Here is a 26,056-nt window from a genome sequence, read left to right on the forward strand (position 1 = left end):
TATCATAAGCCTTAAAAAATATTCGACGGCGTGCCTTCCAATCATCGATGATATAGAAAGGACTTAATCCAGCAATACGACTTGCTAGTCTCAAAAAATAGGTACATTTTTATAGAAAACTATAAAAAGAGAACAACACAAAAAAACTCATCGGCCAACGAACGCGAGTGAAAAAAAACAATGAAAAAAAGAAGAAGGTAAAAAACAGAACTGCGCGTCCCGAAAAGCACCGATCTAATGATGCTATTATTTAATTATAATGACAAATCACCCCTTGTAGTCGAACAGCGACACAAAAGAGACGGAAAATAACACGAAAAAACAGGACTGCGCGTCCCCACAGGCACCGCACTACTCAAAATCAGAAAACTGCAAGTATTACGCTAAAATCAAACTTACGGTGGCTACATCTTGAAAACAGAGCCCTTTATCAAAAAATCTGTTAAGTACTTTTCGATTGCAAATTCAATAAAAACATAAACATAAAAAATAATAAATTGAGATCAATTTTTTGTTGGTAAAAATTTCGATTTTTTTTTTCCAAAAATCACTATTTTTCCCAAAAATTATAACTCGTCGGCAGATTTTTTGACCATGTTTCTCTATTGCTCAAAAGTAGCGGATTTTTGTCCCCTAAAACATATCAAAAAATCTCTGCTGCTTTCTTCTTCCTCTTTTCCTGCTCCTCGAGGTAGTTTTTCCGTGCACTCCATCCACGTTATTTTTAGAAACCTTATGAGCTCATGATCCGTGTTCCAGGGAGCAACTTTGCCGAAGAGTTTGAAAAGATTCGTCAATCATTAAAAAATGTTATCGAATTTATAACTCCGCCGATGAAACCTTCAACCTTTTTCTTCAAGCTCTTCGCGAACTGTCATTTTTAGCCTACCCGTTTCGTCCTTCGAGAATGACAGCAAAAGAAGTTGAAATGGACGGAATCGCGAAATACTTCTTTAGCAATTTGCAGATTAAATTTTAAATTTGAACAAAATTAGAATTTCGATTATTTAAAGTTCACGTCGACGTTTGGGAAGCGCACATTTTGCTTTGAAGTTCTGGGCTATATGAGCTTGATTGTTTACACGGAAAGAAATCCTGTAAGCTAATCCGGTAACTATTTGTTGTCGAATTTGTAAACATTTAAATGTTAAAAAAAACCGGATGTGCTTACATGATTTCTATTCGTGTATTTTAGAGCGACAACTAAATATCTATCCATTGTAGAAAATGAATACTGATCTTCACTTTACACGAGGTGTGTTATAGATTCGAATAAAAATCGCAATATTTACCGATAAACAAAATCAGAGCGAGTTCAAACGCTAGCTCGAATGCAAGTGGATTTGGCCAGCCAAGACCGGGGGGGTTTTCGTTTATGATGTTCTGCTCTGTTGTGCTCAAAGTGGGTCTGCTAAACAAACTAAAAATATGCTTCCTAGAATAGACACACACACACACACACACACATAACCAACCAATTGCCGCGAGAGCATTCGACGTATCGGGATTGATTCATGGTGCGCGGGCTTATTTTTTTTCAGCAACTTCACCAGAATTGAACAGCATTTTTGCCTCCCTCTCTCACTCACACACACACACTTTACAATGCACGATAAATTGGCACTTGGGAGAACCAAGCCAGTCTCCCCCCGGAGGAAGAAAGGAGAGTTGCATGTTGCAATTTTCTTCGCTGTCTGCTCTCCCTTCTCCCACAATCAGACAGTGACTCTTGGGGTCTTAAAGGCTGGCAATGGCAGCGTTTCTTCAACTATGGCGAATTGGCCGTCCAGGTCGAACAAGCGCGAAAAAAGGTACCTACTCCGTCAGATGAAAACTTGCGAAAACCGTGGCAAATTTTTACTTCGGAGAATTATACAGAAAGTGGGACTTGGTTTGATAGACTTTTGAGTAAATTTGAAAAAAAAAGTAAAATTTTGATAAAGTGCACCGTTTTCAAGTTAAATCCATACATCCGACTATTTTCAAAAAAGTCACCTAAATATGGATTTAACTTGAAAACGGTGCACTTCATCAAAATTTTACTAAAGTACTTTTTGATTGCAAATTTGATTTTACATCGAAAAATGAAGTTGAAAAAATTTTGCGACCAATATTTCGATTTTTGAAAAATAAGTATTGATTAAAAATTCATAACTCGGTCAATGATTTTTGCACAACCTGGAAATTTCTGAAAAGTTGGCATTTTATGTCCTCTGAAACATATAAAAAAATAAAAATAGTGTTTTTTTGCAAATCAAGTTTTAGTGATAAAAAGTATCATTTTTTTTTCAGTGTAGTCCGTATCCATACCTACAACTTTGCCGAAGACACCAAATCGATCAAAAAATTCCTTCAAAAGATACAGATTTTTGAATTTTCATACATCATTTTTGTATGGACAGCTGCGAAATTTGTATGAAAAATTATATGGACAAACGAATGATGCAAAATGGCTTCTTTGGGCATACCGAAGGCACCAAAAAAGTTTCAGTCGGATAAAAAAATACAAAAAAAATCGAATGACCGAAATCCTAGAGAACTGCTCTCTGACAGTTCTGGAGTTTTTTTTTTTGAAAAGGTCCAATAAACCAAATTTTCAGTTTTTGCTTTTTGGGTGTTTTTTAATACCCCTGACTTAAGGCGGTTTCAAAAACACCCAAAAAGCTAAAACTGGAAATTTGATTTATTGGACCTTTTCAAAAAAAAACTCCAGAGTTCAAAATTGAGGCCGTTCAGCACCCAGTTACTGACAACAGAAAAACTACACAGAAAAAAATGACGGTAATATTCATCAGGAAATGATGACAGATTTTGTGTAAAAAAGTGTAATGTTGCATAAGGAACTGATGAATTTTCATCAGATTTTGGTGAATATTCATCAGGTTCACATTTTTCCACATTGTTTATGTAATATTACTCAAAACCCGATTTAATCCCACCAGGGGTGAGATAGAGCCTTTCTTACTAAAGAATATAACTTCTCTCAATTCACAACATCGACTTGATACAAAAAATCTTATGATGAAAGCAAGGTATTATTAATGATGTGTTTTCTAAAAGAATTCACCTATCGAATATTTTTAATCGTACAAATTCTTAGCTTCCCATGCGCAAGTGACGACACACACCGCGGTTTTGGTTTTCTAGTTTTGGTACGAGCCCAAAAACCGAACAAAGCAGGCGCAAAGCAAAACCGAGTTAACCGCACAGTGGGAAGCTTGCCATTCAGCGTCTACGAAAGTGAGAGAGTCAGAGATAGATATTTTTACAACTGCACCACTACACACTCAATCGCAATACCTAAGGTAGATAGCCATTGGCGTCGCGAGCATTGAAAACTTTGAAAACGATATAAAGCTTAGAAGCTTCGAAAGCTCCTATTGGAATCCAATGAACTCTGTTAAATAAAACGACACGACAAATGAAGCCTACTTAAAGGCGATTTTAGGAGCACACGGGAAACAAATTGATTGTACCCGGATGAATGTCCTATGTCAAAATAGTTTTTGCATAAACATTGGACAGTTATGCAAAAAAGGACAGAGCAAAAGAAACCGAAAAGCTACGATATCTTACATGTTGAAGAAAACATCGGTAGACAAGCTACTACGAACGAGTATAAGTCGAGCCGAAACATATGCGCCAGCATTCTCGCGCCAGTATTCGAAGCTCAACTTGACAACTTGTCGACTTGGCGACGAAGCGTCGAAAATCGATGCAGTGTGATTTTTTGGCGATTTTTCCGATTAAAATTCATGCTGAATCGACATATTTACGAAGCTGGAAATGACGTCCTGGCTTAAAGTAAAACCTATACCTTTCTTTAGTAAGAAAGGCAAAAAGTAAATCGTTCTTAAAAATTGATCGGGATTGCCGATCGATGTCGAATTTGTTTCAGATGCTCACTCATGGTCTGTACTATGAATGTAGCAAGAAATTTCGAATAAAATCAGAAATGAAAAATGTTGGTGAAGGTCACCAGGTGGGCTTTTACCTTTTTTTAGGGATTTTGTTTCTTATGGTAGGTCAATCAAACGGCTCTAACTCCAGAACCATATTATGAATCTGGATGAAAATTTGGGAGGTTGTAGGGCTCGAAAAATGCAATTTTTGAGATAAATAAAAGGTATGCAAATTAAAATTTTTGACCATATTTTCATTTGAAAACTGTGTATTTTCTGGAAAAGTCTGGCCGCATCCGAAAACAGATGGATAATTCGAAATTTGCGCGGCAACTCGCCCAGGTTCAGCACACTAGCTTTCATCTGCATTTAGAAGAATCGAAATCGGATTTATGGGAGCTGAGAACGGCGCGACACAAAATTTTGCAAAATTTTACCACATACGAACATCACTCGACCTCCACGGAATTTATTTTCTCAAAATTCGAGGGTTCGAGATAGACGAGTTCTGTCAAGGTGAATCGATAGAGCGTCGAAAATCGATGCAGTGTGATTTTTTGGCGATTTTTCCGATTAAAATTCATGCTGAATCGACATATTTACGAAGATGGAAATGATTTCCTGGCTTAAAGTAAAACCTATACCTTTCTTTAGTAAGAAAGGCAAAAGAGGTAATATTTAACCTACCAAATTTTCAACCTCCCAAAATTCCACTTTTTTCTGCGTAGCGAAATTTTTTGAAAGTTTTCGGCGTAGTTCTCTACTGCTTTGGTAGAGTCTCAGAGTTGATTGACGAGAAATAACAAGCTTATGAACTAAGTGAAACAAAGAAGCAATATTTGTGTGGTGAAGTGGTACAATCAATTGAAATTTAATAATCTGCTGGATTATTTAAAAAAAACTCAACAATTCCAACGCCAACACAGAAAAAAATGGTGGTAATATTCATCAGAAAATGGTGACAGATTTTGTGTAAAATAAATTATTTTGATAAATATTCATCTGGTTCACATTTTTACACATTTTTTATGTAATATTACTCAAAAAAGAGGTAATATTCAACCTACCAAATTTTCAACATTCCAAAATTCAACTTTTTTTTCTGTGTAAGTAAACAAAGGAAGGAGAATTTGTTTGCAAACTTGTCAAATGGGAATTATGTTTTAAAACTTTTTCAACAACATGTAACTTGTAAAATCATTCCAGTCCATGAGATTTTCTCCCAAAACCAGCTGCCTGTCCTGTTCGGGTACAATTGGTTTTAATTCTCTTAATCAATTTCTATGCAATCTGGGCTGGACAATCATCACACATACATGACGAAATCCAGTCTGCAACCCGCTAAGATCACCATCTCCATGCGAATGCGAATCCGAAAGCAGCTGCGATCGGGAAGAAACCAGACGACAGCGAAATAAATCGCTGAATTAGTGCAATAAGCCGCTAGGTATTTGGTAAGAAAGGGTCTATTTCCCCTAACAAGCCATAATTTCAACATTTGAATGCAAAAAGTGTTTTAAAATGCATTTTACAATAGTTCAATTCAAAAACTTTGAATAAAATTTATACCAGCCTTATAAGTTTTTTTTTCATTAAGTAAAATACTGAAATTTTACAAATTTTTTTTCAAAAAACTTGAAAAATTCGAGAAAAAATTAAAGTCTAATCAACTGAAAACAATCTAAAAGTCCTTTCCTGCATTGAAATCATATTTTGCATGTTTGGGATCGTTTAAAAAAAATGTATAAAAATTGAGATAGGGGAAATATACCCATTTAAGCCTAATAAGCTGTCGTGTTTGAATGATGCTGGATAATCTGGAGTGTTCCTTGAAGTTTACTAAAACCAAGTACACCAACGAGTAGAGCAACTTTTGGTGAACATTTCTGTTTATTTTCACTTTTATTAAAAGTCATGCTGTTCCTTTTACAAGCATTTACAAAAATCCCAAATGTAATCCCAAATAATTATTCATTGAAATCATATTTTGCATGTTTGGGCTCGTTTAAAAATATTTTGAACTCTTATAGAATTCCAATGTATTGCGCGTATTCCCGAAAAAGACACGCGGAATACCAGCCTCGAAACGACGCGCCGCACTTTCGACTAATACGCGCTGTCAAATGGAGCCTAACATTTCAAAAGGGCACAAAACTTTTGTAAACAATAGTGTATCCCTTTCACTCGTATGACAATTTGCATAAGGTGTGAGAAGGAGGTGGGTCTCGTGGCGCAGGGGTAGCGGCTTCGGCTGCCGATCCCGATGATGCTATGAGACGCGGGTTCGATTCCCGCCTTATCCACTGAGCTTCTATCGGATGGTGAAGTAAAACGTCGGTCCCGGTTTCTCCTGTCTCGTCAGAGGCGCTGGAGCAGAAATCCCACGTTAGAGGAAGGCCATGCCCCGGGGGGCGTAGTGCCAATAGAGTTATCTACGTGCGCATGTATTGCGTGTACGTACACGAAAAAGATTGAGGTTAAATTTTGTACCCGCCAGCAAAACAAATGGTGCGCTAGTGTGCGTGAGATCGGGCTTAGATAACTCTATAGTTTCGTTTCGTTTCGTGAGAAGGATACACTCTTGTTTACAAAAGTTTTGAGCCCTAATGAAATGGAAAGCACGAAATCCCATACTACGTGTTTTGTTTTTGTTGATCTTCTTTTTCGAATTACCTGGCATTGTTGCCAGTTATGTTTTTTTATTGCACCAAAAGTGCAGAAAATCGCCGGCAACAGTGCCTGCGTCACATTCTGAAATGCCGCGCGGCGTGTACCTTTGAGGGAAACGGACAATACAGCACCGCAAAAAAAAAAATCTCGCAAAAATAAAATTTTCGTCAACTCTTAGAAATTCTTGGAAATTTATTAGGCCGATGCAAATATTTAAAAAAGTTTTTGTCCCTCGGCCCTGGCCAAGGTCAAGGGGGGGGGGGCAAAAAATAAAAAAAAAAATAAAAATTTAAATAACAAGCCATAGTCTTCACATTTAAATGAAAAAAGTGTTTTAAAATGCATTTTACACTAGTTCAGTTGTTTTGCAATCATTAGTTTTCAAAAAATCTAAGATCTGACAAAAACAAAAATTGTATCGAAAAAAAAGATTTTGCATCGAAGATTTTCAAAAAATCATGAGATTTTTTAATAATTCCAATATCCTAAAAATGATTTTAAACGCAGAAGAATGAATTTTAATTTGATTTCAGCTGGTGACACTTGAATTTTCATTGAAATTTTTAAGTTTATTGTAAAAATATTTTTTTTGCCCCCTGATTTTTCGGGCCAATTTTGAAGGGGGGGGGAGGGGGGGGGGGTGAAAAACTTTAAAAAATATTTGTACCAGCCTTATTGCAAAACAACTGGAGGGGTATAATGCATTTAAAAAAACACTTTTTTTCATTCCAATTTTGAATGTTTTTTTTTTTGTTTTTTTTTTCATTCATAGCTCAGCGGCAAAATTTTATACCATACTTCTACAACATATCAAAAAATGTGTTGCCATATCAGAACTTTGACGTTAAATAACAGCTCATAAAAGGGTTTTCAACTGAAATCGAGTGATTAATAGCTCAATAGGAATTGAGCAAGCGAGTTTCTCTATATAGTTTTGCCAAATAAGTTGTTTAAATAGTAAAAATAAGCCTAGCCGATGACACCAAATTGATCAGAAAATTCATTTAAAAGTCACAAATTTTCGAATACTTACGCACCATTTTTGTATGAACAGCTGTCAAAATTGTATGGAGACTTGTATGTGTAAACCAATGACACAAAATAGCTTTTTGCTCATAGGGAAAGCTTTAACAAAGTTGAACATTTTTCGGAAAGCATAACACTAAAATTCCTATAACTTTGGGAATTCAACTTTAACGATAAACATTAACCAGAGTTTTTGCAGCATGATTTTTGTTACACACTGTCTACAAAATTATTTACAATTTCATTGCAAATGACATGCAAAGGAAATGATTCACAGAAGCTTGATTCTGTCAAATTCTCAGAATTTTAACATAAAATTTGACGATCCTTCCAAGAACAAAATCTTCGCTGTCCAATTCACCCCCACAACAAACGAAGTATACGGTGCCCAATGTTTTAGCGTTTTTGACCACCTACCTGAAACACCCCGCACCATCCGTTCCGGAGCTCGATCTCGTTGTATTCCGCTTCGATGCTGCTCGTTCCGGCGCCACCACTGTTGTTACTGTGGGTAGTGGTGCTGCTGCTGCTGTTGTTCGAACTCATCCTGCCTGCTTCCGGCTGTGTTGTGGCCGTCGTGAATGAGTGCCCTGGGGGCTCGACTACTTTCGTCCGGCGGAAGTGGCCAGATTTTGGCCCTTCGTTTTTGTTACCTTCTTTTGCACAAAAAAAAAACTCGAAACCCCTCGCACTGGCACACCTTTCCCACCAACACACACAAACTCACACTCACGCGTACACCTTTTAAATTACTCTGCTCAGCAGGCCTTAGCGAGAAAAAAAAACGAAGAAGGCGATTCTTCCCGTTCTCGCCTACTCTTCCCCGAAACTCCGCAAGGGATCTTCTTCTGAGCGACTGCTCAGCAAACCTCTAGGATCGAAGATACCTGCTCCTTCTTTGCCTCCCTTTTTCGGGCCAGCTTCTCTTCCTTGGAAAACCGAAAACGCAACACTTTTTTTTCTGCTTCACTCCCGCTTCCCACACTCTCTTCCTTCACGCGAATTTCGACGAAATTTTCCACACCATTCTTCGGGAATCCAAAAAGAACTCGAAACTAATCACGCAAATTCCTCCACGACGGAGCACACTTCTCGCGAATCTACCACGGCGGCGGCGTTTGACGGAATGTGTCGCGGATTACACGGCGGACGGCCTTTTTTGTCGTCAGACCGCGGCGGACCTAGAATAATATGGCTGCTGCTGCTGCTGCTGATCTTCGGTGCGCGGATGAATGAATGAAGGATGAAGGAGAAAAAGGAGGAACAAATTTGTTGACAGTGACAGGAGTGGCCATTGGACAGTGTTGCCAGTGGGTGGCGTTACGGGAGGAGATGTCATCAGTACACGGTGGGGCGGAATCAATTGATTTCGACAAAAAGAGTAAAGAGTAAAGAATCTTGAACTATATTTTGAATAGTTTTACGATAAGGTCTTCAATTCCTAATGAAGCGTTCTTTTATTACGTAACAAAAAAAAAATTTTGGACCCCCTACCACCTTCTAACAAAATTACCATACAAATTTCAGAAGTTAACGCTCCTTAAACACGCCTAAAAACCATCAATTTATTCTTTTAATTTGAATTGGGTTCTAATTGCAAAGTGTATAAGCTAGGGGTTGGACAGAATTAATGTTTTTATTATTCGTTAATCTATTGACGGGGTTTTGATATTTATATCAATAGACTGACGAATAGTTGAGCTAGCGTTCCCACCGTGTATTATAAATCTCGGTACATTTTGACAGCTGATAAACAAAAACTTGGCTTTTCGCGATTTTTTTAGGTTTAAATATTTACTGTTGCACAAAGGAAAGTTAAAAACGGATATGATCCGGAATCAACGGAATCTGTGTGCCATTTTAGCATGAGCCGTCGGAGGAAAAACTATCTTTACAAAAGACGTGGATGGTGGTGGCCGCTAAAGGAGTAGATTTTTTTACCAAAAACGAGGACGGGGAGTTAGTGGAAGCATCCGCAACGGTCAACAGTTATGCTATTTGAGTCGTGCAGTGCCAGAAGACGTCCATCAGGGCCAGAACCGGCGGCACCTTCTTATGCCCATTCTGCGTGGGCCGACTGGCAAAGAGAAATCTAGCATTCGGAACGGTCCACCATCATAATTTTTGAGTCCTGTGGAGCCCAAAAACTTTCGCGGCGATGTACAATGAAGCTCATCAACGAGGTCAAAATCCTTTTTCAGATGGTTTTCTGTTGGATCCCATCAAGCTGCTCTTGAATCAAAAGCAAAACTTGCAAAACTTCTCAAAATGTCCGCTGGCCTTGAACCCATCATCGCTAGCGTTCTTGCCAAGGTGTTCAAGGCCCGTTACAGGATGCACATGGAAACATACCCCTCCTCACCCCGACCGACCAGCATCAGCGAAGAGGACGAAGATGAGACGGTCGCCTCCGCGGACAGTTTGAGCTCTTCGATCATGCGACGTTTCTCCTCGTCGGTTGGCGGTTCCTTTATCGTGATGGGTATGTTGTTGATGGTTGGATTGATTAGCTTCAGCAAAAGGATGGCCTTCTGGTTGAACATGAGCGGCTCGCACCGGATGAAGCGAACCTTCGGAACGTGGTACGCGGCTGTGTGAGTCCAGATTCCGTCAGGGAAATCGTCTGCCGAGGATGACCAGTGCGGACTGACATCCGATCTGGCCGATCGTCATCCGAGGAAAGAGGACGAGAGCTGAACCTGCTTTGCCAGCTGTCACCGAACCGTTCGTGTGGCTGCGTCCATGCGCTGTCAGCGCATGGCTGCGTCGAGCCCAGCGTACGAGGGGCCTATTCGACTACATTCAATGGAGTGCGTTCGCATTCACCGCAACAGGGTGTATCACACCACACAGCGGCGAACATCGCAATGCGGTACTTGATCGAGCTCGGGTTGTACTCGGACTTGGTCACGTTGTGGTCGCACTGACGAAACCGAAGGGATCGCTTGATCAAGAGGAGATTGTGTGCGGGTAGAACTTTTTCACCGTGAACGGTTGCTTAGCCGGTTGAGCCAGCCTCTGCAGCCGAGTCGTAATGTTTTTGACTGAATTGGCTTCGTTAGCAAACCATCCGGAAATTCATCAACGGCTTCAATCGCCACGGATCGGTTGATCGGCGACGGCGTCGCCTTAATCTGCTCCTCACTATCGGTCCAACCCATCTGTCGACGGATCATCGACACCGTCACCCCGGTTCGATCCGTCAAGCTCAGAAACTTGCTCGTTTTCGGTGTCTTCCGACGCAACCTGCAGCAGCAGTCTGCCGGCCGTAGGCGGTTCCTCCTTCTTCTCTTCCTCACCAGCAGTAGCGGCTACGTCAGCACGTCGACCATCCACAGCACTACGGTGGTGGGCCAGTTTCCGCCCAGATTGCATAGCGTGTTGAGCAGTATCATGGAGCAGTGTAGCTGGCGCCACGATTCTGCAACATCATCAGGATGGCCGCCACCAGCCCCATTAGAATACCCTGCAGCAGGTACAGAAAGAACAGGACACCGGTTCCAGCAACTGCTCCTTTTCCATGGGCCGCTTCCGGACACCCATCGCTGGTTCTGTTTCTTACAATCATTCGCGGGTTTGTTGATTCCCGGAATCTTCCGGCCGGCGCTGACCGTGGCTAGTGGAATTGAATTTGGACTACTTTTGGAAACAAGGACTTATGAATATATATTTTTCCTTGCTGGCACACAAATTTACTCACCATTCCTGCCGAAACATCAAACTCAAACTATTTTTTTTTGAAGAAAATCAACATCGAACAATTTTACACTTCTTTACCGCCCGAGCGCAACAACAACAATGGAAAAAATGGCGTCCCACGGTCCCACACGCGTTTATTTTTTCGCACACGCTCAAAGAATTAGGATGGGAAACCAAGATTTGTCAAAACGGTGAAAATGAAAAGGTGGGTTAGCGTCAATAAATTAACGAAATATCAATACTTTAATCATCTATTTTAATATGTTAATGGTCTATTAACCTATATGTCCACCCCCTAGTGTGTAAGTTTTTACTGGCACAACACAACTGTAACTTTGAAAAATGATTCCCACGTTCCTGGATGAAACCACCCAGCTGAAAGGAAATTGCCTCAAAAAGCCGAAACTCAAAAGGCATAATCTCGGAAGGCCGAAATTCATAGAGCCGAATTTTGTCTTTAGCTCAGAAGGCAAAACATCTCAAAAGGCAGAATGATTATGGAATACAGTAAACTAACAAAAAAAAACGAAGTTGACTTTATAGCTGTCGGCCACCATTGCTAGTACCAACCACTAGTGTCTTCCTTTTAACTACAAGGACTTAGCCGCCCAGGGCTCCTAAGTGTTTGAGTATGGCACGGAGCGACGGCGTCGGATATCCATATTTACACTTAGAATTTTAGAGCGCCCACCGCGGGTTTCGAACCAGCAACCTCTAGATTGTGAGTCTAGTGCGCGGTCCGGTTGATCCACACGGGCGGGACCAACGAACAAACTGTGTTCTTTATTGTAATTTCAAGCGAATTAGTACATAATGAGTACATTCTTTCTTACCATGCATATGTGAGTAGAGTAGAATGAATTAAATCATTTCAAAAGTGATTCAATCTTGTTGTTTATTGAATTATGTTGACGATAACCAATATTTATTCATTCGCTACCAAGTATTTAAATGAATTAAAATTATTGCTATTGATTTTTTTTTGCGGCAAATAAATAGAAAATTTTAAAAATTGTTTATATACATCAATATGTTTTATACATCAATCGACGCAGGAGAATGTCCTCTTTAAGATACTGTCGTTGGATTTGCAAAAAACTTTTCCTTAAAAAATACAAAAATAGTTTACTGAAAAAAGTCAGAGGTCAAATAATTTTCCGTACCCGTAATAAAAGTACAAAATCTGAACGATTTAAGTGAATTCATTTATGAAATGTTGTTTCTGTGTCAAATACTAGTACCTCTAGCCAGTTTGTGACAACTTTGAAATTCTGATAACTTTGTTAAGTTAGTTTATATTAAAAATTGGTTTAAATTTAGTTTTTAAATAAAAGTATCAAAACATTAGTTTCTAAGCAACTATTTTTATAAAAATGCTATTTTATGATGTAAGAGTCTCTATTGAATAAGTTTCAACAATATTTGTTCAAAATATACATTGTTTTCATCTTTTTTATTGACATTTTTCGACCAAAATACTGTTCCGGAACAATACCGTTGATTGATATATAAAACATGGTACTTTGGTCGTATTTTCTGAACTTTTATACGGGGTACGGACAAATATTTGATTCACTGTAACTACAGTTTATAAAAATAATAAGAGCAAAGAGCCTTTTTGGGCGCGGTTTGCCTAATGATATTCGGCCTTTCGTAGGAGACCCGCTGAAAGCAATTCCTGCACAGGGTCACTTACGGTCGCTTGTTCCGATATGCCTCCCACCGGATGTGAAATGCTTTCAAGTGCTTGATTTCACTCAGCTGCTCCGAGGAGGCAAACTTTTCTCTTGATAGCGTGCACCTCCACAGTATTCAGAAATCCGATTAAAGTCCTTTGAAAACTCGCATCGTTTCTTATGGGTACAAAACTCCACTTTTTTCGCAATCAAGTGGGCCGGGGGTGATACCAAACGGAGTCAGCTTGTAACTTGGCCTGGTTGGACACGACAACATTACACCCATTAGCTAGGCGTAGTTCTTATTCTTTACCACCAGAAATTGTGATTTCTTGAACACTGGAACCAGTGAAACACCTCCTTTCCTGGTTCTCCACCAGTGGGCTGAACTTGTTGTTGCTGAGAAGATTCTCCACCTGGCCAGTTGCGACAACGCCTTCGTCACTGGTGTTTTTCCGCTACCGGGCTCCGAAACTCGTCCACATCCGAGACATGGCTTTCTACCTAAGGTACTCGCGTTTGAGTGTGTAGCGATCCGGTTGGCTATCTCTAAATCTGTCACTCCGATGAAAGCTGCCTTTGTTTATGTTTAGGTTTTCCTGGCACGGTCCATTTTGCATTTATTTTTGTTGCGGTTTTTGTGGCACGGAGTCGGTATGCACTCATACTAATGGCCTATCTACAATCACTTAGCTTAGAATAGTTAAGTAAAGTAAAACTTAGAAAATGTACACAACTTACGGCCGTCATCCACAATCAACTTAGAAAATTTGCTGGGCTGATATACGTTGCTATGCAGTTGTTTGTTTACCTTTGATATGGAAACGTCAACTTACCGTAGATTTTGAAATTTTCCAAACCATACGTCAAGTTTCTAATTTTATTCCTTTTCATTGTAGAAGATCAGATTCATTTCCATTGATTCAAATTCCTAAGCTAAGTGAAATTTTCTAAGTTAAGTGATTGTAGATAGGCCATAATGCAAACCAAGATGGCGCGTACCTTGAGCATTGTACCTTCAGCATTTTTTTTTTTCATAAGATTATTTTTATTAGGTTCTTTTCGGTACTAGGACCTGGTTAGGATCGAGTCGGCTTTTGTAATTGGGTACTAAAGCCCTATGTAAATTTTTATGAACAACGGTAAAAAACACGATCAAAAACCATTTCTGATCACTTTTTTTCATTTTAAAGCAAAAACATTTTTTGACAAGACAACATTTTTCGATGGATCAACTATGGTCCCCTTGGAACGAGCTGTCAAGTAGGAGCTTTTCTGTCAAGAAGGACCACGAGATTAATTGTTCAAAATTGATTTCAAAATCCATTTTAAACTCTTTGTGGTCTTACTAAGGGTCATTGTACTCAGAAAAATAAGCTTTATCGCTGTAAATAATAATATCAGCAATCTAAGCTTCATTTTAGGACCCAATTACATTGTTCTTAATGCTAAGAGTAATTTCAGAGGATCTTGTGTGTAAATGTTAGTGGGAGGGGAGCCGATTACGCGCGGCCAACTCGGAGTTAGTAGGGAAGGGATTGATGTTAAAAGACAAGGCGTGGGAAGGGAAGGGGGATTGTGTAGGGGTCTTGGTTGGCTCTGCTGGCCATTGCTTTTGTCCTCAGCCGCAACTCGGTGTCCAGCTGCTGGGGCGACCTTGCTTTGCTTCCGGTGCAAACCAGAAACGACGTCTTTGTGTGAAGGCGAGTTATACTAACTGAAGGAAAACTAACTGGAGGAAAACTTAGTGAAGAAAAACTAAATGAATTTTTTTTAATCTAAGAGGAACTGATAGATCGGATAGAGAACATTAAGGTCTAGTTGAGATAACGCTTCTGGCATCGAGATTTCTAGAGGTCTTCCTCGGGGAACCTTCAGCATTGCATCATAGGATTCTTCCACCTCCACCCGTAAGCACTTCCCGCATAAACATCAACCATACACTCACCATTTGCCGCGCAACGATTTTGCGTAAGCCAAACCAAATTTAAAAAAAGGGAATTTCAACGAGCGTGTACAATCATCACCATCATCATCAACGATGTCAAAAGAAACAAAAATATTTTGACGTTTCGCTCTGTGCACCGTGTCCCATCATCACACATCAGAATCACGGAATTTTGCTTATTCCGTCTTTTGCTGGCTGGCAAGAACCGTGCAAGAGCTGAGTTGGAAATATTTTGCACTAACGTGGAAGAGCAATTACTCACTCCTGTAAGTGTACCACCTTCGATGGTCTATTTTTAAATCCTTTTACGGTACTAATGTTTGTTTTTTCCCCGGACATTCCGGATAGCTTCGAGATGACGACCCCAAGTACCGGAAGCACCCTGCAGTTGGCCCCGCTGCGCACGGTCAACGATTTCCTGCTCGAGTCGGCCCGGTTCCAACTGCCCAACTTTCAGGACTTGGAAAAGGTGAACAATCGGATTGTGAAGAATCTGCTGTACTACCAGACCAACTACTTCCTGATGGGCGCGGCCGTGTTTGGTCTGATTGGACTCATCCACCCGTACAAGGTTGTCCTCGGAGTGGCACTCCTGCTGGCCTTGTCTTACGTCTTTATCAAGTTCTTTGCTGCGGAGGCTCGCCGTTCGATTTCGGTCACGAGTGGCCACCAGCAACCGAACAAGTGGGCCGTCCTTGGAGGTGTCCTTGGGTGCAGCTATCTGGTCCTTTTCCTGTTTGATGCCGTGTTGATTGTACTGTTTGCCGTGCTGCTGCCAATCTTTCGTAAGTGTTCCCACTCTCTAATCTGACCCGTTTTAATCGCGGATGACATCATCGATCGTTTTTAATTTCAGTGGCTCTTTTGCATGCTTCTCTGCGGCTGCGAAACATGAAGAACAAGATTACCAACGCAATGGAGGTCGTTGGCGTCAAGCAAAGCCCGATGGGACAGTTTTTGGAAGCGATGAACCTCATGCCGGACGCGTTTTAACTGATTCAGCGCCAAAAGCAACTTCTTGCTGGCAGCTTGTGTTGCTGCTCCAAACCATCCAAGAAATAACGTGTTTTATGCTCTAGTTACAGTTTTTACCAGAATTCTACCAAAAAATACCAGTTTTACCCTCCCGCGTGTTGTTGCAACGGCTTTGTAGTGAGATCTGATTTATCTTCTCTAGAACAACTTTTATTGAAACATGACGCAATTACAATTAATAATCGCTCCTTAAGAATGCACTAGTCATCGCGCGTCGTAGAGGAAGGCATCATGTGTAAAAACAGAATATTTTGAACAATCGTGCACCTATTAAAAAAGCCATATGTTCGAGTGCCGATTGTTGGGAAAAAACCCCAGAAGACAGATATAGTTGAACGCGAGTGTAAATTATGTTGATCACAATCATATGTAAATTATTTTGAATAAAATCATGAAGAACAATAACAGATCGTTTGCGTTTGTGGAAATAGACATTGGATTTTCGATGCGTTCCCAGCTGCGATGCTCTGAGAAGGACAAAAATAATATCGCTAAAATCTCCGAGCTACGAGGCTATGGGAAAGTCTTTCGGATCAATATCAAATCACTCGCACATGCATGAGTAATTCAAGGATCTAATTGTGCACCACGCTAAACTTGACGAAATAAAATGACGGCGTGCCTTTCGATTGACGATGATGTGGATAAGACTTCCGTTATCACAGAGCATACCACCTTCACCACTTTACGCACTGTGTGCATGAGGTGAGTAATTTAAAAGAGGTGTAGGGAATACCTTAAATCTAGATTAATCTAAAAAAGCGATTATATGCATTATCATATTTAAATGATTAAATAACAACACTATATTTTACACCAAACATAACCTACACAGCACATATAAAATTGTTTGGTATGGCATGTCCACGCATCCTCCCTCCCCTGTAGATTCTTGGGGATCGAGAGTTGAATTTTGCAATTTTCTGGGAATTCCCGGGACCCGGGATTTTTTTAACTACGCCAATAGTGCCAATAATTTATAAAGAAAAGTAATAAATGTGTTTCTTTTCAATGAATTCAATCTAATCTAACCTAATCTATTCAGACCCTAGCGCAGCCAATCTTTCGAAGGGATCCTGGAGAGTGCCTTAGGTTAGATGACGCCTAGCACTCTTCTTGTCATTTATTAACATTTGTAATGCGCCATTGCATTGAAATGCATTGAAACATCACAAGCGTTAAAGCGGCCAGGCCTACTGCGTAAAGCCGTATCGCAGAGATGACTCTTAATTGGGTTGAGTTTGAGCACTGAGTGTTCGAACAACAACACAATTCTGAATCGACAGGGGAGGAAGAAGCGTGGGGACACACCACCATACGCTCCGAGATTTTGGTTGTATTCGTTGGGAGCACCATGCTAAGAAGGTTTGGTACTCCGGGACCCTCTGGGATGGGACATTGTATTTCCACGAATGCCCTGGGCACTATTTGCCGTGGTTATAGCGCCACAACTCGCTCGTTTCTTTTCAATGAATTCAATTACAATTAATTCATACTTATTCAATGAAACGTTAATTAGTAGACTAACTATTTTCGAGAATTGTCTACCTTTTATTTTTTTCTGAATCTGCAAATACAAGATCATCTCTTGAGCTTTTTGGGATTCGTAATTGTAGTTTAAAATGTTTACGAATCTTAATTCGTACTGAGTGATTTTTCAAAAATTGCACAAACTTGTTAATAGATTGTTGTGATGTAAAAAAATAACTAATATATAATTTCCCAGTATCGGGATTTATGCAAAATGATAAATAACGACTCAAAACAACAATTTAGAATTGTTTTTTTTTTTCCTTTGTAAAGGTCAACTGTAAATATTCATTGAAGAAATAGTTATCAGGAAAATCAGAATGTTCATATGTTTTAAAAGAGTTTTTTATTATTTAAAAATAAGGTTGATGCGAAATACAACATAACATATTGACATAAAAGAATTACCTGGATACAGCGACATTAACTTACTTAGGCATTACAAAAACAACTATATCAAGAGGATTGTTATGGGACCATCCACAAACCACGTGGACACTTTTTTGGTAATCTCAACCCCCCCCCCCCCCTCGTGGACAATTGTCCATACAAAAAAAAACTTTTTGTATGGAGCGTGGACAATCGCCATACCCCCTAAAGTGTCCACTAGGTTTATGGATGGTCCCTATGCTCGAAAGAGGATATGTAAATTATATTAACTTGAAAAAGCTTTTCCCTCTTAGAAATAATAAATAGAAACAATAACTGCTCAGTATGCTTAAGTTAAAATTTACATTTCTGAATAAGAAGATTACTGCCGTTCTACGCATAATTGTCCCATGTTCAAAAAAGTGCAACTGAGAAAATCGCTATTGAAATTTTTCGACCGATTTCTGTAGTTCTACGCATAATTGTCCCGTGGGTTCCTATCCACCCTATTTGTCCCTAATTGCCCCAGTTAGTAGTTTATCACTCTTATTTATGATCCTGATGCTATACAATAGGTAAACAAGGCATAATGCTTCGTTAAACTAATGATTCTATGAGAGAAAATACTTGGTGGGACAAATATGCGTAGAAGTTCGGCGATGGGACAAACAAACTTGGTGTTGTTTTCGATGAATTTCCGAACAAAGTACTAGATTTTATATGTTTTTCTAAAAGTATACGATAAACTAAACATAAAAATGTCAAAAAGTCAAAATCGTCAAAAAATGACATGGGACAATTATGCGTAGAACGGCAGATTAGAGATGCATTGGTTTATTCAAACTTGAACATCGAATATTGAACGTCCAATGACAAAAACGATTTCAAATTTTTCAAATGTTTTTCTGATTAGTTTATATAATTTTGCTTCGATATTTAATAGTTTAAAATTTCCCGGGAGTCTCGACCAAATCTCCCGGGAATCGAGAGGTCCAAAAATGGTCGATTTCCCGGGAATTCCCGCTCGTCACCCTCTAGTTTCAAGTTTTTAGTTTCTTTGCAATGGTTGTTTGCAAATTCCTTACAGTTCAGAACGAGGTCCAGACTCGATTATCCGAAGTTCGATTAACCGAAGATTTGTATGGGACTTCGGATCAGGGATGCCACATGATTTTGAAAAATGTCTGTGAAAAAGTCTGTGTATGTCTGTGTCATTGTCTAAAATTCAAATAAATCAATTTACAGTCATAGAAATCTATCAAAAAATGTGTTTTTAAGCATTTGAAGACTAACAAAATAAGTTTCGATTGATATTTTAACAAAATAACAATTTAATGAAGTTTTTAAAAAGTCTGTGTACCTCAAAAAATGTCTGACACGAGCTCAAATGTCTGTGAAACACAGACAAATCTGTGTATCTGGCATCCCTGCTTCGGATAGTCGAATCATGTCCTAAAAATGTTTTTTTGTGTGTTTTTTGTTTAATATTCTTACTTTTAACATTAAATTCGAGTTTTGAAACCCAATTTTATTACAATTTGAATATTTGATTGCCTTTTATATAAAAAATAACATTTTTTCAATATGTTATCACCGCCATTTTGGCCGCCATCTTGGATTTAAAGTTTCTAAATCATTTAAGAGTAGTTTATGAGTCATACTAAAGGCTACCAACTCTTGCTGAGCAAAAATCCGTACATGTTGCCGATATGACACCATGGTGTAACAAAAACTGTCAATGAATTATTTAGATAAATTAAATTTAATATATTTGAGAATTAACAATACAAAACTGTGTCGTTTTTACAGCTAACAAATTTCACAAAATGCTTATGACTTGCACGTTTAAAAGCATTCATAAAATAAACCGTGATTTGAATCAAATCAATATGTTCTTCAATTTTTTTTGTTAAGCGTTAAAAAGTTTACGATATGTGAAGTTTGCTTATCGTTCTTAGTGTTTTCACGAACACTTTTTCAGTTTTTTTATAGAAAAGGTTCTATAACATGTGAAACACAACAGTTTATAGGACCTTTAAAAAAACTCTAGATTTGTTAATTCATATGTTCAAATGTTTTCACAAGTTTTAGAAAGCCTTTGGAAATGGATAAATATATTTAGTAAGGAATTCCTCATAGAACGATTCTAGAGTTTTTTAAAAGTGCCTATCAACATATGAAAGACAATGGTTCAAAAACTCTAGAATTATTGATAATCAAGTTTGAATTGAAGAAACCCCAGAAAACTCTCCTCAAACTCACAGAAAAATAAAAATTTCTAGTTAACAAAAGCTTCGACCAAATCAAAAAAGTAATTCAATGATTAAAAAGTTGTTGAAATTCCGTACAAATCCGTATTATGCGTGAAATTCCCTACAGAAATTTCGGCCTGTTAAAAATCGCGAAGAAGTTCGAAAATCCGTATGGTAAGGAAAAATCCGTACAGTTGGTAGCCTTAAGTCATACTTAAACTCGGCCATAAAAAATAAGACAGCGAAAAAAAATTTTTTTTCGTGTTTCCATTATCCGAAGTGAAATTTGTTCGAGGTTTTCGGATAATCGAGTCTGGACTGTACTATTTTGCAACAGAGTCAAAGCTGGATTTTACAAGCTATTTTATTTTTAGACAAATGTTAAAAATACTGAAATAAAAGACCTCATGAAGTTATGTTGGCAGTTCAGTTTGAGAACGTGTAACGTTGCTATTAAAAAATTCTCAAATTTTGTATTCCTATTTCATTTTTTTTTAGAATTTTTCCATTATTGAATTGATTGATTTAAGATTATTAGATTACTAAACTATATAATTTTGTAGAACTCAATTTCAAATTTTCAATTTTTTAGTTTTAGAATTATGAATAGTATTTTAGATAATTTATAATTTTTAGAATTTTCGAACTTAACAATCTTGAATAATTCATGAGATTTTTAAATTTTCTGATTTATTGAACTTTAGTATTACAGTATTTAAGAAATTTTTTAAAGGCACCAAACTTAGAATTTTACAGTTCTATAATTTAAGAATTTGAAAATTTAGAATGAGTGAATTATTTTTAGAACTCTTAAATTTGAAAACGTTTCTATTTTAAAATTTTAAATTTTGGAACCTCTCTCTCTCTCTCTCTCTCTCTCTCTCTCTCTCTCTCTCTCTCTCTCTCTCTCTCTCTCTCTCTCTCTCTCTCTCTCTCTCTCTCTCTAGAGTGATATTCAAGGTTTCTGAAGAAAGTATTAGACTATGCCAAACAAACAAACAAACTCGTAACCAAACAAACCTTTAGACAGTTTGGCTTTGTTTGTTTGCCTATATTTGTTTACAGCTTGCACAGATTTCGCTTTGTTTGAAAATGTGCTGCAAACAAGTTTAAGAGTTTGGCAAACTGTCAAACGCAAAAAGTGCGAGTGAGTTTGCCATAGTCTAATACCTCCTAGACCCGCACCCTATGATGTTGTGTTTATAAATACAATTTTTACGCAGAAATAGGCAAACCGAGTAGAGAAACTCTCTTGTTAAAAACCAGCTGTTTACCATGTGCTCATGGTATAACAAAGAACACAGCTGACAGACGAGTTTCTCTACTCGATTTGCCTATATGTCTGCGTGTAAATTTTGTTACAAACTAATACATTCTCGCACATGGATATGTGGGTAGTGATATACACAAACTTTACAATCTGATTTAGTAGATCACAAAAAGTGTTCAAAGTGTTCTTAAAAAAAAACTAATTTTGTTTTTTTTTAAGAACACTTCGAACAATTTTTTTTAACAGTTGTAAAATGAAGTTCAGCAAATTACCAATTAATTTTCTGATTTGAATTTCAAAGACCATTTGATCTGAAGATAAAACCAAGTTCATGAGCATGAGCATGAGAGAATCTAAAGATAAAACCAAGTTCAAAGCAAAAAAGCTTGAGTAATTCAAAATTTTCTTGATCTAGTTTTATTCTTCTAATTTCATTTCATTTATCTAGAACAGATTTTAGCTGTAAAATATGCCTTCGTAACGAGTTTTCTTCTCATAACCTTACACCATTATTGGAGTGTATCACATCACTTGCAACAATCACTGCTTTTCACTCTTTCCGTTCGACGATCCTCTTCACACTTAAAGGCACTTTTCCGCTGTGATCGATCTACGAAAATCATACAGCCCTTTCGTCCCCGTTGTGCATCCGGCCGATATGATCCTTCAGGGCATAAGAATGCTTCGCCCGGTAGTCACAGTGCGGACAGCGGTGCTTCTTCTCGGCGTCGTGCGATTTGACATGTTCCTTGAGCAGGTAGTTCTGCGGGTACGCCCGTGGACAGAGTTTGCACTGGAACGGAAGTTCCGTGGCGTGCTTGTTTGCGATGTGGGCCATCAGGTAGGACCGATGCTTGAAGTGCTGTCCACAGATCTCACAAACGGCCGTCTGACTGCCGGCCGAGTTGTGTTCCTTGTGCTTGTGGGACCAGAGCGAGTTTTTGAAGCGGTACTTCTTACCGCACACGTCGCAGCTGTAGCGTAAGGAGAACTGTTCCCGTTCTTCCTTGGTGCGACGTCGGATCGAAGGTCGTTCCGACGGTTCTTCTTGGGGACGATTGTGGGCTTGCTCGTTGTGGTTGAGCAGCTGTTGCTCCGTGACGAATTGGAAGCTGCACTGTGGACATTGATGGAAAGTGGAGTCGTTGACGGCGTAGATCGTGAACTGTTCAACCTTGGAGTCTGCTGAGCTTTCGGAGTGTCGCATGCGCATGTGACGATCCAGCAGGGCTCGACTGAGTGAAGTGTGATCGCACTTGGTGCAACTTTGCAGGCTGTCGGTATGCTGTCGTTTGTTGTGGTTGATCCAGCCTGCAAGATCTGGAAAGGTTTCCTTGCAAGGCTTGCACTCTCGGTGTTCTTGAAGGTGGGTGAACAGATCCTTTTGTCTGCAATTAGGCTTCTTTTGAGTGAGGTACTTAAAATGTGTAGATTGGCAACACTTACTCGATGAATCCCTCGTCACAATACTGGCAGTTGAAGTGCACCCCACTGGTAATGTGGACCTCCCGTACGTGCACCCGCATACCTCCTTTAGTTGTAAACTTGCGATCGCAAAAGTCACACTCGACTTTAGCCCCGTCATGCAGGAGCACGTGATTCCGGAACGACGTCCTCGATGCCAGCACTCGACCGCACAGATTGCATCCGTACCGGTGGAAGATCTTCTCGTGGCGCAGGTAGGCCGCCCGATTGCCCATCTCGTACTCCTCGTTACAACCGGCCAGAATGCACACCTTGTACCGGGCGCCATTCCTTCGGATGATCTTGCTTGGTTTAGATGGCTTCAACGAAGCTTCCTCGACTGAAGAGTCCAGCTCGCGATCATCCACAAGTTCAACCTGTTCGATTGGCATCTCGACTTCTTCAGCCGTTGTTCCCCGAATCTGCTCCAGCAGGTCTTCCAGTAAAAAGTCATGTCGATCTACGACCTGTAACCGATACAAACACTGTCTTAGACGATCTTCTTCGGTGTCAAGCAACGCTTTAATGGGCTGTGGATCGTTGCAGCTTTTGAATCTTGCAAGAGCTATGGAGAAGTGCAGAACAACTGTCGTTTGGTGCTTCCAGTGGAACCATTCAACAAGTTTGTTGGCACAATCGGTGCAGAGATGTGACGGTAGCTCGTCGGACACCTGATTTAGTTCAGGCGAAACTTGCGTCAACTGGTTTAGCAGCTCATGGTACTTTACGGCGCTTGATATCGGTAGCTTCCAGTCGATCTGAGCCTCCTGGCTTATGTGAAGATCCAAGGCAGGTCTTAGACAGGTTCGACAGACGGCGGGAAAATTTGTAAAGTCGAACATTTGAAACGATTTGTTTTCAAACTGTTACGGTCAGCAGCATTCCGTGGAAGTTGGATAAATTATTATTCAAACCCTTGGCAAGAGATCACTCGGCTCGTGGATAGCTGAAGACCGCAGCTAAAGAGTAGTAAAGCTAAATGCGAATATCAAGATACATGAATCCCGAAAAGTTAAACACAAATGTTTTCAAACAAAACTGTTGCTGTTTACTTTCTGTACAAAGAGAACTGTCAAAACATAACAAGTAACGCATGTAACGTCTGCCCTTTCAAAACACTAATTTGAAAACAAAACATAACTTCGCCAGAATTTCTGTGTCGAGTTTGCCAAAATGTTCGAAATCCCGGGCTATCCGACAATTTGTCGCGTCTGTCTGGCCAGAATCGGCGCAGCCGATTCGGTTCCACTGGAGATGGCCGTACGAGACGGTGCGGATAACTATGGAACCATTTTGGACCGGGTTTTGTCGCAACAACGAACCGATCAGGTTGGGCCACTCTTCTTAGAGTCACGTGAAGTTTTGGGAATTTGTGATGATTTTTTATTTAATTTTAGAGCATTGATCACAGTCAACTTCCGACCCAAATTTGCAGTACATGCCGCCATCGGCTAGACGAGTTTAATGCATTTCAGTTGGAAATTGAGGCAAATGAACTATTGATGAACGCGTGGATACAGTTCGACCGCAGTGCGGACATCAACCCGTTGAGCGAGCTGTGTCACCCTGAGGGCGTTCACCAAGTGGCTGTGAAGAACACACTGAATCGGCTTGGAGTGTTAGAAGGTCGATCGCTGAATGATCTGCTACAAGATCTTGCGCAATCGGAAATGGAACAAATCAAGGAGGAGATTGATATCCATGAAAGCGTTATAGAACCGTTACAAGACGATGAGATGCCTGAAGAACCATCGCAGGACGATGTTCCCACGGACGGATCTGACTCGGAGGACAATCAAGCGATGGATAACGATGAGGACTTCATTGCTCAAAAGAAAACAAATCCGATCAAGCAAGGTAAACGAAGGACGGAATGTTCCTTCGAGACCTGTGCCCCTTTGGTGCCTGGCCAGAAGATGGGCCAACACGTCCGGGAGTTTCATCGCGCGTATTGCAAACTTTGCGGGTTGGTCTTTCAGAAAAACAGCTCACGTGATGAACCACATGGCGATTCACAAGTCGGACGAGCTTCGGCATCGCTGCGAAATGTGCGATAGGCCGTTCTGGCGAGAAATTGATTTGAACCTGCACCTCAAAGAGTTTCACGGGATGGCAGTGGATGCGCGCGAGTGTCCGTACTGTGAGGAACGGTTCCAGACCGTCGCCCTGATGATTGACCATCGAGAGGCGCACAAAAGCTGTAAATTTTGCGAGAAAGAGTTTGTTTCGTACAAAATCGCCCTTAAACATATGCGAGCTGCCCACGTGGATCGGTTGCACTCGTGCAAGCTGTGTTCGGTGAACTTTCTCGGGAAGCAAGAGTACGAAACACATCTGCGAAAGCATCGTGAAGGTGCCAGTGAGAACAGCGTCCCGTTTACGATGCAAGGTTGGACCGGATCCGAGTGTATGACCTGTGAAAGAACTTACTTCAGCGAGCAATATCTGTCCGGTCACTTCCAGAATGATCACACCAACGGGATCGAGCAGAAACCGAAACGAACCATCTTTTACAACAAGCGACCAAAGAAGGAACTCAACCAGCTAGAGTACAAGTTCAAATGCACTGACTGTCCGGCAACGTTCCGGTTCAGAGCATCGCTCAAATGTCATGTACAAAAATGTCACAATGGAGTCAAATTCATTTGCGAGCACTGTGGTGCCAGCTTCAGCAACAAACGGGCGCTCAAATCCCACGAAATGTATCGTCACACGAACGAAACTGCCTTCCAGTGTGAATTCTGCGTCAAACGCTGTCACACCAAGTTCGATCTGGCCGTCCACCGGCGAACTCACACCAACGAAAAGCCCTTCAGCTGTTCGTACGGAAGTTGCGACAAGCCGTACAAAACCCAGTCGGCACTGGCCAAGCACATCCGCTACCATTCCGGCGAACGACCGTACCGCTGTACGTACGAGGGCTGCGAAAAGGCGTACGCCTGTAGCCAGCTGTTGAAGGCTCACGTGCGTTCGCACACGCTGGAAAACCCGTACAAGTGCTGGTACTGCGAGCATTACTTTAACACGAACAACAACCGGGTCAAGCACTGCAAGCGGCACCACGTGGGTCGGCTGTTTGGGAGGGAGTTTGAGAGGATTGCCCGGGAACAACAGCAGGAACAAGGACAAATTCAACAATAAAAATATAAGAAAAATCACAGTTGTTGTTGTCGATGTTGTTGATTCTTTTATTTCTGACAGCTTTAACCTTCTTG

General features: G+C 40.1%; 4 protein-coding genes across 9 annotated transcripts in view; 2 read left to right on the top strand and 2 right to left on the bottom strand.

Annotated features, from left to right (window-relative positions):
- LOC6044891 (tyrosine-protein phosphatase non-receptor type 61F) overlaps positions 1-8,848 on the bottom strand; it is a 62,609-nt gene extending 53,761 nt beyond the window's left edge. For both annotated transcript variants that reach the window (XM_038265949.1, XM_001862296.2), the window contains exon 1: positions 8,016-8,848. In XM_038265949.1, coding sequence (XP_038121877.1) covers positions 8,016-8,144 — 129 coding nt within the window. In that variant the 5' untranslated portion in view covers positions 8,145-8,848. The remainder of the gene's footprint in view (positions 1-8,015) is intronic.
- Positions 611-26,001, top strand: LOC6044894 (zinc finger protein 197). Of its 3 annotated transcripts, none has more exons than XM_038265954.1 (3): positions 611-615; positions 17,797-17,804; positions 24,664-26,001. In XM_038265954.1, the coding sequence occupies exon 3, from the start codon at positions 24,837-24,839 to the stop codon at positions 25,980-25,982; it is 1,146 nt and encodes a 381-aa protein (XP_038121882.1). In that variant the 5' UTR covers positions 611-615; positions 17,797-17,804; positions 24,664-24,836; the 3' UTR covers positions 25,983-26,001. The 3 variants fall into 3 exon arrangements, with proteins under 3 accessions (XP_038121882.1, XP_038121881.1, XP_038121880.1); XM_038265953.1 differs by lacking the exons at positions 611-615; positions 17,797-17,804 and adding exons at positions 23,975-24,170; positions 24,239-24,555 and having other exon boundaries at positions 24,586-26,001; XM_038265952.1 differs by lacking the exons at positions 611-615; positions 17,797-17,804 and adding an exon at positions 23,975-24,170 and having other exon boundaries at positions 24,239-26,001.
- Positions 15,025-16,363, top strand: LOC6044893 (PRA1 family protein 3). The gene is made up of 3 exons (XM_001862295.2): positions 15,025-15,187; positions 15,270-15,706; positions 15,778-16,363. Exons 2-3 carry the CDS (start codon positions 15,277-15,279, stop codon positions 15,912-15,914), a joined length of 567 nt encoding a protein of 188 aa, XP_001862330.2. The 5' UTR covers positions 15,025-15,187; positions 15,270-15,276; the 3' UTR covers positions 15,915-16,363.
- LOC6044888 (zinc finger protein 569) lies at positions 21,769-23,865 on the bottom strand. Of its 3 annotated transcripts, none has more exons than XM_038265951.1 (3): positions 23,570-23,865; positions 22,824-23,308; positions 21,769-22,765 (listed from the first exon to the last, which is right to left on the bottom strand). In XM_038265951.1, exons 1-3 carry the CDS (start codon positions 23,681-23,683, stop codon positions 21,997-21,999), a joined length of 1,368 nt encoding a protein of 455 aa, XP_038121879.1. In that variant the 5' UTR covers positions 23,684-23,865; the 3' UTR covers positions 21,769-21,996. The 3 variants fall into 3 exon arrangements, with proteins under 3 accessions (XP_038121879.1, XP_038121878.1, XP_001862329.2); XM_038265950.1 differs by having other exon boundaries at positions 23,513-23,865; XM_001862294.2 differs by having other exon boundaries at positions 22,824-23,865.
- Positions 26,002-26,056: the final 55 nt, after the last annotated feature.

Source organism: Culex quinquefasciatus, chromosome 3 (assembly GCF_015732765.1).
Source record: "Culex quinquefasciatus strain JHB chromosome 3, VPISU_Cqui_1.0_pri_paternal, whole genome shotgun sequence".
Taxonomy (NCBI): Eukaryota; Metazoa; Arthropoda; class Insecta; order Diptera; family Culicidae; genus Culex; species Culex quinquefasciatus.